Source organism: Chrysemys picta, chromosome 10, assembly GCF_011386835.1.
Source record: "Chrysemys picta bellii isolate R12L10 chromosome 10, ASM1138683v2, whole genome shotgun sequence".
Classification (NCBI taxonomy): domain Eukaryota; kingdom Metazoa; phylum Chordata; order Testudines; family Emydidae; genus Chrysemys; species Chrysemys picta.
This window is the reverse complement of record NC_088800.1, coordinates 13,250,918-13,269,984: the sequence shown is the minus strand read 5'-3', so window position 1 is coordinate 13,269,984 and position 19,067 is coordinate 13,250,918. Positions and strand designations below refer to the sequence as shown.

Here is a 19,067-nt window from a genome sequence, read left to right as displayed (position 1 = left end):
GAGTGTAGCTTGAGATTTCCCCAGGAACTTGTTGACGGGGAAGGAGATGTTCCTTGGGGAGGTGCAGTCACGCTTGTATTGGCTTCCTGCCATTACAACTGCTCCTGACAGCTCTGACTTCCTCTTTGGATCATTAATCTCAGCAATCAAATTGCTGTAGCTTAAAATTCTGGCTGGCTGGAGCAGTCCTGCATCAGGCTGAGCCCTTCACACCTGGGGCTGGAGGAACAGCTCTCTAGGGGTGAATGCATTGGGCCAGACCTGCGCTTTTCCCACTTTAACTTTTGATCTAGTCACATTCTAAGAAGAATCTGGCATCGCTCACCCTTGTAGTGACCCAGGTCAAACAAAGTGGCTTGTCATTTGGCGGCGGTTTCGAATGAATGCCACAGTGTGGTACTAGGGGCCAGCGTGCTTCTGGGCCTGGTGGCTTTCAGATGAGCTGCAACAGTGGGTCCTGATCACTTGTGTTCATTAAAAATCCTTCAGCAATTTAGCCAGGCCACTGGCACTAACACAGCTTGCAGAGATGCCCATTATTAGGTCACTACATTCGACCACCTAACGACACTGTAGCTGTTGTGGCTGAAAAAAACATCCATTTTTTTCCTCTCTTAAAATTACTGGGCATTATTACGGCCACTGGCCACCCCAGACGGGGCTACAGTGCACTGGTGAGTGAGTGAGCCCTGGCTGGGCTCCATTGGGCTAGATGCCACTCTACCTCCACCAACTCTGTGCTGCCCAGGCACCCAGTGCCCACCCCTCTTGTACTCCCCTGTCCGACATAGGTGACAGGGGGTCAGCCCCTCCTGCACCTTGCCAAAGGCTCAGGCAGGCACCATGCTGTGCGGGAGCCCTCCGATTGACTCCTGCTCAGGTTTGCTTCCTTCTTGGGCCTGGCACGATGCAATGAGCCATTGCAAGGCCCTTTAATCCTTAGCGTGCTGGTTTGCGGGTCATGCCAGTGAAGCATTGCGTTCATCACACCACCCTGCTGCCTGGCCAGGTGCAGCTTGGCGGAATGAACTTCAGAGAGTCAATGTGGCTCTTGGAGTGTCCCTGCTCGGCTCTTACGGGCAGATGCAGGGGGTGAGCTCAGTGCACAAAACTATTACTTTGTTAGGGGTCATTGTCTGGGAGAATTAACCACATCAACAGGCTGATGCTTCCCTACCAGGGTTTCTCAGTGCAGCTGCTAGACAGCAGCGTTTCCCTAGGCAGGGAGAGGGGCCCCCTCTGTGCAGGCCCAAATGACACAGCTCTCTGCCACCCCACATAATCCTTGCTTTGGCTTCACCCACATCAGCCCTTCTCAGCATTCGCTGTTGCTCTCCTGCCTTCCTGAGTGATGGTGCAGCTGTGAGGACAGTACCATTCCGCACACTGGGCTAAGGCTTTCCACTACAGCTCCCTGGCTGCCCCCGCGGCCCCGCTCCCGCCTCACAGCTCTCACGCTGCAGTCAGGGACTCGCAGCTAATTGGACTCAACAGCCTGGCTGCAAAAATGTGACCAGTACGAACCAGCTCCTGGAGAAAGGGGGGGGCTGGGTGGAAGCGTCTGGAGCTGTTGAACCCTCTAGCAAGAGACGCCAGGCTACAGCCAGAGGTCAGGGAATAGCCGGCGCTTCAGTCTGAGGAAAGAAAGAAAGAAAGAATCCTCTCCAGGGAGCCTCTCTGCCATCAGGGAACAATCCCTGGATTTGTCCTCTTTAGGGAGTGTCTGTCTGAGGCGCCGGGCTGACGCCTCAGCCGCCAGTGAAGACGAGTTTCTATGTCCAGTCCCACTGAACAAGCCATTACCCTATGAAAGGAGGCAGGCGCCCCCCAATGCAAAAAGGACAAGGGCCGTGGCTGTGCAAGTGGTGTGGGATGGGGCTGCGGCTAAGCCTACAGCAGCACCCAGGGGCAATGCAGCAGCTGGGAACGTAGGAGGGGGAAGGCAAGTGTATGAAATGAAGGGCAGGAAATTGTTTGTAGATTTTTTTTAAGTGGCATCTGGGTACTATGGTGCTGGGGGCCATAAAAGCACTTAGGACCGAGGGGAATGGTAGGCCTGTGACTTTAGCAAACGTCTCTCCATTAGGGCCATGCTGGGATCACGTGGTGGTTTTGCTGCACCCTCCATTCCTTCCAGGGCTGCAGGGAAAGCCGGTGAGCCACAAACTCAACCACAGTTAATGCATGAAACACCTCGCCCCGTCCCAGAGGAAACCTGAAGCAAAATGGACTTATTGGAGTGTAGAAGCGGCTGTTCCAGCCCCCAGCGCAGCCATTTCACGCGTTACCTCCCGAGAGACCATGCGCTGTAAACGAATGGGTTCATTTTGGTCAGTCAACCCCTCTCACATATACCCACCACGTCGTACAGGCCTGGACCTGGAGGATGCCACCTTTCCTGGGTGTTTTCTGCTCTGCAGGGGTAACCCCTTATGTCACACTAAGCCCCCGGGAAAACAAACACAGACTCCCTTCTTGCAGAGGCAGGTGTGATTTGGTTTGGACGCTAAAGGCTGCAACGCTGCAGCGTGGGAGCAGTCACAGCTGCTCCAGAACTAGGCTCCCCCCTGAGGCTTCCCCTCCCAGCCCACGCTGTATTCACGGAGAATTCTGTTTACTACCATATGAAAATGTAATCAAACAGTCTCACACACCACCACTCTGCTGATGCGGCTTGTTTTGCAGCAGCACCCTCAGTAAATCAGCTCCGTCAGGCCTGTGTATACTTTTGTTTTCCCCCTTGTCAGCAACTGCTCATGTTCCCCGAGGCAGAGGATTCCATTGTTTTTGGACCACAATGCAAGGACTTGGAAAAATCCCCAGCCCTGCTGCATCTGCTGCTGTGAAAGGGGATCCCAAAAGCACAGCTGAGTGAACAGAGGCTTCTAGTATCAGCCCGCTCCAGGCTAGCTACTGCGCGGGTGCTTTTGCATGAAGTTGCCAGGATTCATAGATTTGCAGCTGTGAAGATTTTCCCTAGGGGGACAAGACGAGCTTGTTCCCTTTGGCCAGTTCATAGCACCGGCCATAGAACTTCCCCAAAATAATTCCTAGAGCAGATCTTTTAGAAAAACATCCAATCTTGATTTAAAATTTGTCAGTGATTGACACAATTGTTCCACTGGTTAATTGCGCTCACTGTTGAAAATTTTACACCTTATTTCCAGTCTGAATTTGTCTAGCTTCAACTTCCAGCCATTGGCTCACGTTATTCCTTATCTGCTAGATTGATGAGCCTATTATTAAATATTTATTCTCCCTGTAGATCCCTGTAGCTCAGGGGTCGGCAATGTTCGGCACGCAGCTCGCCAGGGTAAGCACCCTGGCGGGCCGGGCCAGTTTTATTTACCTGCTGACGCAGCAGGTTCAGCCGATCCCGGGCCAATGGGGGCGGCGAGAAGCGGCGCGGGCAAGCGATGTGCTGGCCGTGGCTTCTCGCGGCCCCCATTGGCCCGGGACGGTGAACCGCGGCCAGTGGGGGCCACGATCGGCCGAACCTGCCGCGTCAGCAGGTAAATAAAACTGGTCCGGCCCGCCAGGGTGCTTACCCTGGCGAGCTGCGTGCCGAACATTGCCGACCCCTGCTGTAGATTGTCATCCCTTAACCTTCTCTTTGTTAAGCTAAATAGATTGATCTCCTTGAATCTTTCCCTATAAGGCATGTTTCCTAATCCTTTAATTATTCCCGTCCATGGATCTTCTCTGACCCTTCTCCAATTTATCAACATTCCTCTTGAACTCTGGGCACCAGAACTGGATGTAGGATTCCAGCAATGGTCGCACTAGTGCCAAATATAGAAAAGTAAAATAACCTCTCTAGTCCTGCTTGCGAATCCCCTATTTATGCATCTCAGCATCACATTAGCTCTTTTGGACACGCTATAAACGTGATCCAGTCATGCTCACATGTTTAGCTGATTCTCTACCACAACCCCCAAGACTTTTTTCTAGGATAGTGTCCCCCATCCTGTAAGTATGGCCTATACATTCTTTGTTCCTAGACGTTTAGCCATATTCTCAAACATTGTCAGGCCTACCAACAGCAATTCTGGGCCCCGGGGCAGAAGTTAATGGGCCCTCTAGAATGGGACGTGCCCGCCCAGCTGCCTTCACCGCCGCCAGTACCACCTCACGCACGCCTAGGAGCCAAAGCCAGATTAACCTTTTGTGGGCCCGGCACCAAACATATTTGTGGGCCCCCATGGGGGCAATAGAGCATGGTGTGGGGAGGTCAGTCCAAAGGCTTGGTGTTTTGCAGCCTTTTCACTAGGGTTACCATACGTCCGAATTTTTCCGGACATGTCTGGCTTTTTGGGCCCAAGCAGGGCGGGAGACGCCGGGGCCAGAGCCTCTTGGCCTGGGCCGGCCGCCGAAGGGAGCCGCTCGGCCAGGAGGGCTGGACTGAGCCGCGCCGCACCCCGCCCCAGCCTACCTGCTGCCTCCCTGTTTCAGGCTTCCCGCGAACATTTGATTCGCGGGAAGCAGGGGAGGCGGAGGAGCAGGGGACGGAGCGTTCAGGGGAGGGGGCAGAGTTGCGGCGGGGTTGGGGGCAGGGAAGGGGCGGAGTTGGGGCGGGGCCGGGGCCCCATGGAGTGTCCTCCTTTTTAAAAATTAAAATATGGTAACCCTACTTTTCACAAAGATTGTCAGCATTCGTTTGCTGATCAGTTTGGCAAACCAAGCTCCTCCGCTTTTACTATATAAATCCATGGTATGCCCACATCTTGAATACTGCATGCAGTTCTTGTCACCCCATCTCAAAAAAGATGTATTGGAGTTGGAAAAGGTACAGAGAAGGACAACTAAAATGATTAGGGGTATGGAACAGCTTCTGAAATGAGGAGAGACTAATAAGACTGGGACTTTTCAGCTTGGAAAAGAGACGACTAAGAGGGGATATGATAGAGGTCTATAAAATCTTGACTGATGTGGAGAAAGTGAATAAAGAAGCGTTATTTACTCCTTCTCATAACACAAGAACTAGAGGCCACCCAATGACATTAATAGGCAGCAGGTTTAAAACGAACAAAAGGAAGTCCTTTTTCACACAATGCACAGTCAACCTGTGGAACTTTTTGCCAGGGCATGTTGTGAAGGCCAAAAATTTAATAGGGATCCAATAAGAACTAGATAAGTTAATGGAGGACTGGTTTATCAATGGCTATCAGCCAGGATGGGCAGGGATGCGACACCATGCTCTGAGTTTCCCTAGCCTCTGTTCACCAGAAGCTGGGAGTATACGACAGGGGATGGATCACTCGATAATTGCTCTGTCCTGTTCATTCCCTTTGAAGCACCCAGCATTGGCCACTGTTGGAAGACAGGATACTGGGCTAGATGGACCACTGGTCTGACCAATATGGCTGTTCTTATGTAAAAAGTAATTATAATATAATAAAAATGTTTAGTACAGGAACTCCCCAAGATGGCAACAATGCGAGATAACAACCTTGGCAAATAATACATTTAAAAAATCTTGGCCTACTAGGAAATGTATATTTAACTCCGTTTCCCAGTCACAAATCTAGCATTCTGGATAGGGTGACCAGATGTCCCGATTTTATAGGGACGGTCCCGATTTTTGGGTCTTTTTCTTATATAGGCTCTTATTACCTCCCACCCCTGTCCCGATTTTTCACATTTGCTGTCTGGTCACCCTAATTCTGGAGCAAAGTCACTAAAACATAGTCCAACAAACAAATGTTCCTTTAACGTGCTCCTTCCTTCTCCCTGCATGACACTGCACTCAGAGTTGTTATCCTTGGTCAATGGAGACCCAGAGTTCAGAGGTGCTTTCTCATGGGGTTGCGGGGAGAAGGCACCTTGCTCATTCCTCCAGCTGCTCGCTGCTTGCCATTCACCCTGGCCGCTCACTCTGGCCACTGTTGTTCATCATGCCATCCACCGTTCACTCCATTGCTCCATTACCAATGGCCCTGCGCCGTCACCTTCTGCTGCCCCCTGCTACTGTGACCTCTGTGAGTTGGTCTCTTGAGATTCCACCAGTTCTCAGTGATTTTAGCTCTCAGTGGGGGAACCTCAATGCTAGGGCAGGGTGGGCAAGTCTCTTCTGCAGACTGGTCCTGAAGACTTCCCCTCCCCTCAGCGCATCACTAGCTGTCAGGGGAGAGCTCATTCAAACCTTGCTTACAAATCATAATTTGAAATTATTAGGTTGGCCAACATCACCAAAACAAATGCATCAGCGTTGTCAGAAAAAACAACAGCTGTGTGAGGAAGCTAGTCTTTGTTCATACTTTTCAAACCTATGCTTTTTCAGGTACAAGTATTTTATCATATACTGCATATGCTTTTGAAGTGTGTATTCATGTTTCAATTTCAATTCACATTTCCAACCAATGACTAAATTGGCTACACCGCCTGTAACTAGTTGACCACTGGGCGGGATGTTGGGGAAATCTAATTTTGTATAAGCCAGTGTTTCCCAAACTTGGGACGTCACTTGTGTAGGGAAAGCCCCTGGTTTGTTTACCTGCCACGTCCGCAAGTTCAGCCGATCGCAGCTCCCACTGGCTGCGGTTCGCTGCTCCAGGCCAATGTGGGCTGCGGGAAGCGGCGGCCAGCAAACCCCTTGTCCCGCACCGCTACACAAGCGGCGTCCCAAGTTTGGGAAACACTGGTATAAGCACTTCACCACAATGGGATCAGTTCGGAAAAGGCTAGTGCCCTAACTCGACATGGCCTTTGGGGAAAATACTGTATATCCACCCTGAGAGAGAGAGAGAGAAGGAGAGAACAAGTAGTTCCTGCTGTGCACTATTGGTTTAGGTGGCACAGGAAGACATGTTGGGATTCAATGTGGCTCTCAGAAGCCACTAACAAGCATTCCAGCTGAGGTTAGAGAGAGAGGCACTTAGCGAGCATTGAGTATATTGATCAAAGTCTCCATAGCTCCCATGTGAAGACAGGTAAAATAACCTATATTGAGTAAAAGCAATTAATCTGCATCCACAAACAAAGTAAAAGGACAGGTGGTGCAGGCTCTGTTGTCCTTACACTTGGGGAGAATCTATGTTGAAGTTCAGTTTGTGGAGCAAACAAAGGATTGGAGCAAGCAATAACCTTGCTGGAAGCGGCGGCCAGCACATGCCTCAGCCCGCGCCGCTTCTCATAGCCCCCATTGGCCTGGGACAGCAAACCGCAGCCAGTGGGAGCTGCGATCGGCCGAACCTGCAGACTTTGCAGGTAAACAAACCGTTCCAGCCTGCCAGCGGCTTTTCCCTGGCGGGAAAGTGGGCCAAAGGTTGCCTATCCCTGTTATAAGCCATAGCACAGCCTACCCCAGCTAACAGCATGTATCTGAGTGTAACAATAGAAGTCTGTGTTTCTGGAGTTGAAGGTGCTATGGTAATGGTACTTACCCTCCTTGTAAAGAGCCGAGATCTATGGACAAAAAGCTGTATCAAACAGAGTCAAATATCATTATACCCGTCTTCCAGATGGGGAAGTTGAGGCATACAGAGGGAAATGCAACTTAGTCTCAGTCACACAGCTACTGATTGGCTGAGCTAGGAACAGAATCCAACTCTCCTGCCTCCCTGTCCACCATATCTCGATTCTGTTCCTCATGACCAGCATGGCCGCAGAATTGTTACGAAGACACGTACAGCTTTATGGCCCTGCTTGTATTCTTCAGGGATACAATCAGACCTATTTTCAGTGCTGATGATCCCTGAAGGGTAGGGTAGACACAGGAACACAGCAATTGCCAGACTGAATCAGGCCAGGGGTCCATCTCGTCCCATATCCTGTCTCTGATAGTGGCCAGCACCAGATGCTACAGAGGAAGGTGCAAGAAACCTTGAAGTGGGCAGATGTGGAATAATCTGCCTCCCACATTATGTCTCATCCCAAATCAAGACAATTCCCTTTTCTCCAGAAAATTTAAACTTTACAGAGGGGGAAATAAATGTTCACATATTTTAAACATCCTCAAACATACATGTAGGGATTTTTAAGTTAAAGCTGGGAATATCTGTTACTGGTAAGGTCAATTCTCTTTCCTCCCCATTCATTCTCTTTCATCGCAATAAATCCCATCAATAAAAGGAAAACTACAGGGATGGCAGTAAATCGGACACAGTGCTCAGACTTAAAATCAAATTTATTTAGAGGAAAAAAAATGACTTTACAAGAGGTTGCTGCTAACTAGAAAGGAAGATAAATAAAAGCTTGTTACAAAACCTAATGGGTTCTGGCAAATTACAGAAAAACTGAAGAATTTTACAGACAATAACCTGCTCACTTTTTACATAATTACAAATTAACATACAGCAATTATTGTTTTACCCTCTTTTTTAAATTTTATTTTTGCAACGTTTTAACTTTTTTATTTTTATTTATTTTACAGATTCAACATGAAAAAAAATGCAAAGCATAAAAAAACCCAAGAACTGGATGCAGAGGTATAGAGTGTTATTATAATGCACATCCTCAACAGTCTGTGGATTGCTCTAGTGCATTCCATATTAGTACAAAATAAACACGAGGCTAAACTTTAACCACAGGCAAACTGAACTGGACATAGCTGTTCTGAGTCAGTGTTCATTATTAATAAAGAATAGAGTTAAAAATACATAAGAGTGTGAATGTGATCAATATTTATAGACTTTTAAAAATACATACAAAGGTTACTGCTGTATGCAAAGCAGCGAACTACATCCTTTCGTCCCTCCAGGCAACGGAAGCAGAATATTTTAGGGCAGAACTTCAATGTCAGTGAAGTGCATGTGCAGGGAAAAGGCAATGAGATCCTAAAAGAGATATTGATAGTGGTCTTCCGATTACTCAAGAGCATGAGAGGTCCAAGCCTAAACCAGTTCAGCTTGCCTATCTTTAAAACTTAGCTAGACCATTGGAGAGAGAACTAATCATGGATCGCTGCCCCTTCTGACAAATGAAATAAGAATTACGAGTACTTGGGGAGGATTTATTTCATAGGTTAACTTAAATTATTTTAAGTTTACAAACCTGGCCAGCAGGCAGAATAGTTTCCAGAGTTCTGGTTAACAAGGAATGTTATGGTAAGTTTAAAGGGGCAATCAAATCCTTTGTTGCCACCTCTGACCAGTCTTCCATGCCTAGCTATCCGGCTATCCCAGACAACTCCCATGAGATTTGGCACCCACTACACTCTCCCTAGCCTGTCTTCAAGGCTCTCTGGCATAGTGGACAGGATCAGTGAAAGCTTCAGGGTGTTTTAGGAACCCAAAGAAGGTGTGAAGATTACCAGACTCTACAAATACCCGTGAAAGAAAATATAAATCAGACCAATCTAAATTTAGACCTGTGGTCAGACTTCAAGAGCTATCTGTAGTGAAAAGCTCCAGCCATCTCAACTGAAAGCAAGTGCTCCCATCCCAGAGACACAGCCTATGAGGTCCCCGGAGGTACTGTATAATAAAGAGTTTAGTACACGCAAATAGCCTCATTGCACTTCACTCATTGGCTACATGCCTTACTCCGAGTTTCTTACTTTCTATCTCCTCTTTCTCTATCTAGTAAGACCTCAATGGAAGTGTTGCTCTTTACATAGCATTCTCCACCCTTGCTAGGGAGGTGATATTGATGCCAATGCCATGTCTCTGCTTTACCTGGGGGGAAGCCAATCCCTCCAACCCCTGCCTCAACCCACTAGCAGCATTGCTGCTTTTGATTTTCCTCCAGCGTCACGTGCAAGATGAGTCTTCCAAGCCGGGGAGTTGGGCTAGGTTTCCGAAGGGATTAACCAAAAGGCTGAGGAATAGATGAATCCCACAAGAAAAGAGAGGGTTCTCAACTCACTACCTTTGGAAGGGGACAGTGGTAAAATTCACACATTCTGAACTTTGGGCTAAACAAAATAACACGGAAAGCTTCTTTCCCACCACGGCTCCTACATCTCTTCAAAGCCGAAATTATGCAGACTTCACACTTAAATATTTTGTAACTTCTAACCTCCTTCCCAGACTGTATTAGGGATGGGGAGGGGAAGGAATTCGCCTGATTGTCTCAATATAACCAAAAAGCAACGAAGGAAGTGACAAGACAGACTCCATTTAAAGCGAAAATTATATATTGAGATGATCACTTCATGTAAAAGATGCTGACATCAAATCCCAGGCAATCCCTTCGATTCTAGGGACCGTTTGCTACAGCTGCAGTCTGATCACAGATTGCTGGTGTGACCAGAAGTTCCCTAATAGTGACCACCTGATATCTTTTATGCTGAAATTGCATCCTTCACTCTGCTATTCTCTGAAGCTCCTTCTACTGTGTAGTAACAGTTACCATGCCAAGCCTTGCCACAAGCCTAAGGGAGATCCGACACTCCCATCAATGACAAACTAGCAAAGGGAGCTCAAACTGCAGCTCCTTGCAAATGACTCTTTTCCAGTAAGGAATTCGTGCAGCCACTTCTGAACTGTGCAGCAGCACAACACATAGCAGGTGACTTTTGAGAGGCCTCATGCCTTAGAAGCCCAGTGGGAAATAAAGTGCACTCAACAAACATGAGTTAGATGCCAAGCATGGAAGTGGAACAACATAATTCATTAATGAAGGTCAGGAAAGGAAAAAAATAAAACATTGGTGCTGCTAAAACTGACCCACTTAACACTACACCTGGGACCATGCACTCATGCACTATCTGGGTAATGCTGGATAATCTGCAGGGATCAGAGTGGGAATCCATCTCCATGGACCAGTTCCAACTTTTCAAGGAAAACTTGAGCAAAATAGATAAAAAAACCCAACCTTCAGGTCCCTAAAAATGAAAGAAAATGGAGGAAAGAGGAGGGCGGGACTACAGTCTTTAATCGAATATAATCAAATCACGCAACAATTTGTATCCTCCAATGACAAAGGGTTTCTGTTCACCACAATACAAACACAAATAACTTTAACAACATGGGCAGCCATCCGCTTGGTGAAATCCAGACTGAGCTTACACAGTGCATTGAATGCCATTCTATTTACAATAGGACTGGAGAGAGAGGCAATGCATCCCCACTGCCCTTGGGGGAGGTGCCTCTATTTAGGTGTGCTGTTTTGTAAGTTCAAGAAGTGCTGGCTTTGTGAAGAGGAGATGCATCACTGGGGCAGAAGAAAGCACTCACACGGGCAAACGCTCCTACAAACTAAATGGGATCCTTCAAAAATACCAGCCAGACAAGTTGTGTGTACAAATTGGTAACCATGCCATACACTGGATTGGGTTCCCACATTTCCTTTTAGCACATTCACTTTCACAAGCAGGCGAATATTAGGGCAGAGGTTCTTTAAATTAGCGGTGGCTGTTGTTTTCTCCTATTTCTAAAACTCACACTCCAGCCTTAGGGCATGAACCAACGCCCGCTGAAGCCAATGGAAAGACACCCATTGGTTTCCAACGGCAGCGAATCAGGCCCTTCCAACAAGAGCAATATTTGGCTTTTTACCTCGCCTCAAAGAGGTATGGGAATATATAACACAAACCTGTTTAAACAAGAAAACGGAGGGCCAGCAAGGTTCCATACAAAAACCACTGCCTCTCTTCCCAAATTTGTATCTGGCCTGGAGATACTTCGCCTTGAAAGCAGCTCTCCAGCCGGAATCACTTGTACCTAACCGCTCTTCAGGCAGGACACGGGCTGCTATGCAGCACTGAACATACCCTGGTTTTGTACTGTGCAATGACAAAATAAAACCATTGGGTTGATAGAGCTCATCTTTAAAAAAACAAAAGAAAAATAAAAAAATAAAACAAAATAAACTTTTTTCTAAACCAGATCTCTTTCAAATAAACAGAAAGATAAATATTTTTGCAAGCCCAGCTTGCAATTAAGAACAAGCACCAAATAATATTTAAAAAAACAAAACAAAAATATAACCTCAGAAAACATCTTACTTCTTTTGTTTTGTTTTTTGAGTACGAATTGTTCAGAGAGCTTCAAAAGCAAGCAGGCTATTCAGGAGTCCACTGATCCGGACAGACCAATCTAAGCACCCATGTTGCTGTTGCTCGTTATTACAAAGGCTAGCACAGAATTCTGAAATCTACTGCATGTAACTAGCATGTGAGGAGATATAAAGCAAATAAGAATCAAAACATAGTGCAAATTTTTTTTTTAAAAAGGAGAATCTGTGGGAAAAGAAATGACCACAACAGCTTCAAACTGCTCAAGGGATCAAAGCGGATAGAGTCTCATGACATTTACAAATCTGCTTAGGCAAATCTCCTGAGGTGTGTGGAAAGAACAGAATTTAGAAACAAAAATTCAGCTTTGTGCATGTATCTCCCTTGGTCTTCACACATTACCACCGTACTTAGCATTCGTATAACACCTTGCATCGTGAATGCATTGGGGGCACATCTGCTAATTCTCACAGGGAATGATTACGATCCCAATTTTGCAGATGGAGAAACTGAGGCAAAGAGCGGCTAGGAGACTTGCACACAGTGAGTCAATGATGGTACTGGGAGCAGGACTCTGGCCTCCTGAACGTTCAGCCCATTAGGGGACACTGTCTCCCCAGTAAGTGTACGTAAGCACACAGGACTGTACGTGCATAAATACTAGGCTTTATGTTCCTTCCTGTTCATCTGCTCACACAAGTTATTCCCCACCTCAGGTTACAACCTCTGCCATCTTGTTTGAGTGCTCTGGAAATTGCTATGAAGTTGCTTTGGGTTAGAAATGAGCTATACAAGCTGACAGAATCTGGAGAAACAGAAGCCCAGTGATCATACAGATGGCATCACTAAAACGCCAGGGGAAGAAAATCACAGGCAGTAGGTTAAAAAAAGTGATTCCCGAATGGAAGGTTCTCTTGGGTTTTTATGATGGGACAGTGAATTTGTAACAAGACAGTGTTGATCCCAAATGACATCTTGCCGGAGAAACGTAATCTGACAAAGAAAGCCTTGCTCAGGAAGAGGAGGGAATAGACTGTAACTCACACACATTAAAAAGCAGTTGTCACTTGAACACGGTCTGTTCTGGCTTCCTGGGATTACTTCACAAGTACAGCATCCTTTTTCCTTTCTGGATCGTGTTTTTAACACATCCAAAGACATTTTGTTTGGTGCTCCAATCGGATTAAATTTTAATTCCTCTGCCCCAAAGAAATCCTTTGGGAGTAACTTCTGATTGTATTTTTTTTTTACACTGTTGCTGCTGCCTAGTGTTTGGTACCTTTCTGAAATGAAGCATGTAACATACAATGTGCTTGGAAGGGGCATGAGGGCCAATAAAGATACACTCTGAGCATTAAGGCTAAGATATTTAATATCTACATGCTCCCTGAAAGTCATCAGGTATCGTTGGGCCGAGCTAAGCTAACCCAGTTTGTCTGTACAGACTGTAAATCCCAGTGAATACATAGACACTTACATATGTATATAGTATATCTATATGCCAGTGTGTACGCACCATTTTCAGAGTCCTGGCCTTTTGCTAAATGCTTGGTTTTGGTTGTATTCCCCAGAAAAGGAGAATTTGGAGGCACAGACCCTTTGGGCCATAGTCTTTCATCCTTTAGCAGTAAGAGGAGACTGGGAACATCTATTCCTACTTTCAACCGAGATTTGCACCCGAAGTGGGTGCTGTTTGCAGTGTGGTCAGCCTCTGCAGCCAGAATTCATAAAAAACCGCAGGAGAGAGCCCCTTTCCCACCACGTGCAGCCTTTACAAATGTTTTATTTAACACGGAGAGAGCTGGTGGGGCGCAGGAGCCAAAAGTGTGCTGCAAAATGTGGGCGGGGAGGTTTCCACTGTACAAAGGCTGAGAATGATTGATGTGCAGAGGGAGAGCTGCTCATGCTTTGGCCCCATCAGATGCATGTACAGCTTCTAACACAGTACAGTGGAGAGGGAGGCTCATCCCTGCAGAATTAGGAGCAGACATTCAGCAGAAGATCTCCTCGCCATCTGGTGGTGCTTCTGATGAATGAGCATCTGGGAAAGGAAAGTCAGCCATGAATCATCACCAGAAGGAACAGGCAAGGAAAGGGTCTATGTTAAAACAAACACTGCCTACCACCCACTGCCTCATTCCCAAGCACATGACGGCCTTTCTGGGTGGTTGGCATTTAAAATACACCTTTGAGTTGCTAGACCCACCAGTCCCAGGATTGTGTGACTGGCGTGCAGGAAAATTCCTGTAATCTACTAGCAGCCTCTCATCCCTGAGGTGCTGGGTCATAAGTATGATAGGTTTGAGGCTCACAAGCTAGTCTCCGGCTAATATAAATCCACATGTGGAAACGACTGTATCACTTTACACTGGCAGGTCAGGACTGATGTGCATAAGCTCAGAGGGGGAGGAGAGGCAACCGGACTGGCAAGGGGTGCTACAGGTCAGGAATGAGGTGCACTGACAGAAAAGGGAGGAAGGGACTCGAACAGCAGGGGGCATTGCAAGAGAAGATTTCATGGACATAAGCACAAGTTTCAAAAGTTTTCCTAAGACCTAGCCCTGGCTCCAGGCAGTGTTTATCAGCACCTCCCCTGCATAAACATGGATATTGCACAAAAGAAATAGAAAAATATAAGGAGAGCCCAAGCTATGAAGCCACCTGGGTTAGGTTGGGAGAAAGGAGGGAGAAGGGAGCATTGAGCGCCCCCTGGCCATCTGCTGACAAGATGCAACCCATCAGGCTGGGGCGTCAGCGTAACTCCCATGGCTGCAGAAAAGGTGCTCCCATATTGAAGCCCTGGAGAGCAGCAACAATGCCATATAGAAGAGACCGGGGGGGGGAGATAAAAAAAAAAACAAAAAAACCCAGAGAATGTTGTCATGTCTGTTCTCTGCATGCATGGGACAACGCCTCTCCCTCCCAAACTCACCTTCTGCTGGAAAATCCGCTCACAACCTCCGTTTTTTTCCATCCCTCGCTCAGTTATAACCCACCCCTTTGGGCTCCATGAAATTAAACAGCCACAGACAAGCTGCAAGCTCGCTAACCCCTAAAGATCTCCTCGGGCCCCATCTGACACTCACCAGCAGGTTGGGAGCGGTGTCCTTTGCCCTTTTTCTTCTTGTCCTTCTTGTCCTTTGGCTTGGATAAACCGAAGAGGCGGGTGGGCTGCTGCACCTCGGCTGCCTTGTTAGTCTGGTTCGTTGCGCTAAGCAAGTGGAAAGTGCCTTTCTCTTTGTGTGTCCTTGAGAGACTGTTCCTTTTGGGCGACACAGACAGTCCTGCATCAAAGTGCCCCTGTTTGGGAAGGGAAGAACTGTGCTGCTTGGAGTCCTCAGCGGTGGGCTGGGAGGGGATCCTCACTGTTTTATCATGGGGGTTTGAAACCTGCAAAGAAGAGAACGGAAGTGTTTCACTGGCAGAAGTAGGCGCGGCTCAAAATCATGGGGAGGGTAATATTACCATGACCGCTGCCAGGGACAGTCTGTTGCCCTGCACGCCACCTATAATCACCACCCAAAAGTCATCTCCCAGTCAAATGGACATTTTCTCCTAACAAAAGCCAAACACCCAGAGGCAGCCCTCTCTGTCCAAGGGGTAAGAGACAAAGATTTTAAAGATGAACCCTTCCACTCCTTTCCAGATACAGATGGCGGCACAACCACCTATGGACGAGTCCTCTTTAAAAATCTAAGAAACCCAGCCACCTTCCTCCTCCCAGATGCAGATGGTGGTAGAAGCCATGGGAGCTTCGTTCGGAAGAGAATGTTGTAGGATGTACTGATGCATGATGACAAGTGGAATCTTCCTAAGTATAAAAGACAAGGCAAAATATTGTACTGCTTTTCTAATGTGTCCTCCAGCAACATAACTGAACCCAATGTTTTTAAAGCGGGGAGTGGGGAGTTAAGACATGAATTCCTATCCCTTCATGCTCCATCAAACGTCCCTATTAATAGCTTTGACATGTGGTGGATGATGCGTGCCTCCAAGAAGTTGCTTCCTTTTGATGACCCTGGCATCTTACTGGTCTTCAGCAGTGTTTTCTCTCAGGTGTTCCTATAGCACCCTTGGCCAGATTATCTGAGCTTCCTGCAAGTAAGTAAGATCTACATAATAATGCATACAACTTATTTGCAGAACGTGGCATGTTTATCTGCTCTCAAATAGATCACAATTCATAGGGCCTTGTTCATTATTCAAAATTGCATGGAGAAATGTCAGCCCCTGGGCTGCTCAGGAAACTGGAGGTATTCCTCTGATTACCTGCTATTCAGAATTTACTGTTGGAGATAAATGGTTGGTCTATTAAGTCACATGGTGCTGTTTCCACTCCCTGAATGCATGACACCACTTCTGCTTCAGCCCAAAACAAATTACATTTTGTTATAGAATTAATTCTGTGTCTTAATTAAAGATCTGCTCCAGGCCTGAAATCAGAGTTCTGCACATATCTGTATGAACTAGGCAATCTTTCCCTCATCCAGACCCCTTCTGATGATTTAGTTCCCTTCTTTGCAGCAGAAGCAACTACAGCTTCAAAACAGAAAATAAACCTCAGCGCACTAAGAAGTGTACGCGGTCCCTGCAAGGAGCTGTAACTCTGTACAGCTCTATCCCAAGCCCCTCTGCTTTGTTCCCACCCCCGCTTGCTCTGTCGCGTCTCTATGCTAGACCGTGAGTCTTGAGAGCAGGGACACGTCCAGCTAGCTGGTTGGCAACATTGCGTAAATAACTGACCACAAGGGAGGTATAGGGGAACCACCCTTCTGGGTGCTAGTTCACATATATAAATACTAAGGTCTAGCAATGTAGTCGCAAGGCTTATACTGGGGGAGCTGATCAGCAGCAAACTTGTCAGCACCAAGCTGCTTCTGTGAATGCGGAGGGGTGTAGTCAGCCCAACAGTGTGTATCAGACTAATGGACTGACTGCATATGGAACCAATCTGTGCTTGCCTGTACGTTCCTCACAGGTGAACAAAAACGGTGTGAAAAGGCCGAAGTGAAACGCACCAGTGATTTCCCCCTCAGCATCCCTGTATATGCTCTTCCCTGCCATTTGCTATCAGACCAGTGAGGAACGTCTCAAAACAAGCTGGCTAAACACAGATACATTCACAGATGAGCCCCACTAGAAAGACAAAAGACACACTATGATTTCACATACCCAGCAGGACCTGCTGGGAATCTTGATTCCACAACATTCTGAGGAACGTCTTTTGCTAGATGTCTCTCCCTGCAGCCTTCTGAGATATAACAGGCAAAACATAGCCCCAAACATCAGGTGCAAAAAGAGATGCCACTGGTAGAAATCAGGCCCCACATATCAGCGCCACAGCTTCTAGATTTCACACCTAGTCTGACCTCCTGCATCATATGGGCCACAGAACCTCCCCTGGTAATTCCAGTACCGAGCCCATCAATTGTGACTCAACTAGATCTCCTCTTTTAGGAGACATCTTGTCACCCCAGCCACGTGCGCTGGCTGAGAACTCAACTGGGAGCAGAGTGATTACCTGTCTGAGGTCAGGCTCCGTCTGCACTGGGGGTAATCGCTCCACATCTCTCTTGAGCTGCTCCTTCTCCCTCTCCAGTTGTTTCTGTGCTGCTCGCAGCCGCTCCAGATCCAGCTGGTAGGCTTCTTTCTTCAGCTTCAGCTCTTCCCTCTCCCTTTCCAGATCCCGGTACCCCTTCTGTGCCTGCTCCTCTCGCTGGGCGAGCTGCACTTCCCGCTCGCTCAGCTCCTTCTCCCGGACCTCCCACTCCTTCTCTCTCCTCCGCTTCTCCTCCTGGTGCTGGGCCTGCTGCTTCTGCAAGTTGGCCAGCTCCTGGCGCTGCTTCTCCAGGCTACGCTGTTTCTCCTGCTCGATCAAGGAGTTTGGCCGGGAGGAGCTCCGTGTCAGCGCTCTCTCACTGAGAACCAGCTTCTGATCCTCAATATAAGTGTCCTGCTGCAACACGACTCCCTGAGGGGAGAGGCAAGGACAAAGTCAGTGTCGTGCCTCCCTTCATGGACTGCACAGACATGCAGTAACTCTAACATCATGCGGCACCTTGCAATTGTAGTATGGGGTGGGGGAGGGTTCATTAATCATTGTTAACCTAGAGGGTCCAGTAGGGCTGGTTTATTTGAGGTACTTATTTGTAAGACACAGGGTAGGCCTGACCTGCAGAGCACTTGTAGCCCCTGCTGGCCTGGGCAGCAAGAGACCAGGAGACTTCAGCAGCAGAGTCCAGGGAAGGGGTGGGGACGGTTTTATGGCCTGCAGCATGCAGGGGGTCAGACCAGATGATCATAATGGTCCCTTCTGACCTTAAAGTCTATGAGTCTATGAGGAGACAGTACTCCCACATGCCAGTACAAAGTCACTAGGACACTGGACTGGACCCTTCAGTGTCAGTCTGGACGGGCAATGCAAAGGGCGGGGGTGAAATGCTGACCTCACCGCAGAGGAGACCGGCTGTTTGGGAAAGAAGCCCGTCAAAGCAGGGTACTAGGTTTACGGCTGACCTACCTGCAGAGTGCTGAGCAGGTTGTGGAGGTAGGTAATGCTTTGGAGAACATGCTGCAAGGAAACAAAAGCACAAGAGTGTTGCTGTTATAACTCACCTTCCTGTCTGACCACAGGCAAAGCCCTTGTCTTTTACATTCCAACGACCAATGAGGAGGGCTCTGTGTTTGTCATGGAGGTAGCGGAAGTCACGGATTCCATTACTTCCTGTGACCTCCAGGACTTCTGCAGTGGCCAGTGTGGCTGACCCCAGGGCCACCCAAGCAACTGGCCCCGTGCTCAGCTACTCAGGCAGCCCTGGGGACAGCCACAGCAGCCGATGCTGGAGCGACTCTGGAGCCAGCTGCTGCTGGAGTGGCCCCAGGGCCAGCCACTGCTCTGGTGGCCCTGTCCAGCTGGCCCCAAGGGCCGCCCAAGCAGCGGCAGATGCGGCTGGCCCAGGGACCACCTGAGCAGCGGTCCCGGGGTGTCTGGAGCAGCTGCTGGTCCCCTGGGGTTCTCCCCACCTGGCAGCGGGCCCCACAGGACTCCCTCCACCCTCCTGGCAGCTGGTGCCACAGGCTCCCTCCCCCCACCCCAGTGGTGCTCGCCGACCCAAAGACTTAATCAGGGATATTTATGGTATAAGTCATGGACAGGTCACGGGCGGTGATT

General features: G+C 48.1%; 1 protein-coding gene across 23 annotated transcripts in view; it reads right to left on the bottom strand.

Annotated features, from left to right (window-relative positions):
* Nucleotides 1-8,107: 8,107 nt before the first annotated feature.
* The window catches only part of AKAP13 (A-kinase anchoring protein 13), a 341,004-nt gene continuing 330,044 nt past the window's right edge, over nucleotides 8,108-19,067 (bottom strand). For 22 of the 23 annotated variants that reach the window (XM_042856648.2, XM_065559282.1, XM_065559288.1 and 19 more), the window contains 4 exons: nucleotides 18,417-18,467; nucleotides 17,418-17,867; nucleotides 14,983-15,286; nucleotides 8,108-13,937 (listed from right to left, as the gene is read on the bottom strand). In XM_042856648.2, the coding sequence (XP_042712582.2) occupies nucleotides 13,888-13,937; nucleotides 14,983-15,286; nucleotides 17,418-17,867; nucleotides 18,417-18,467 (855 nt within the window). In that variant the 3' untranslated portion in view covers nucleotides 8,108-13,887. The remainder of the gene's footprint in view (nucleotides 13,938-14,982; nucleotides 15,287-17,417; nucleotides 17,868-18,416; nucleotides 18,468-19,067) is intronic. The other variant, XM_024102926.3, reaches the window with a different exon arrangement.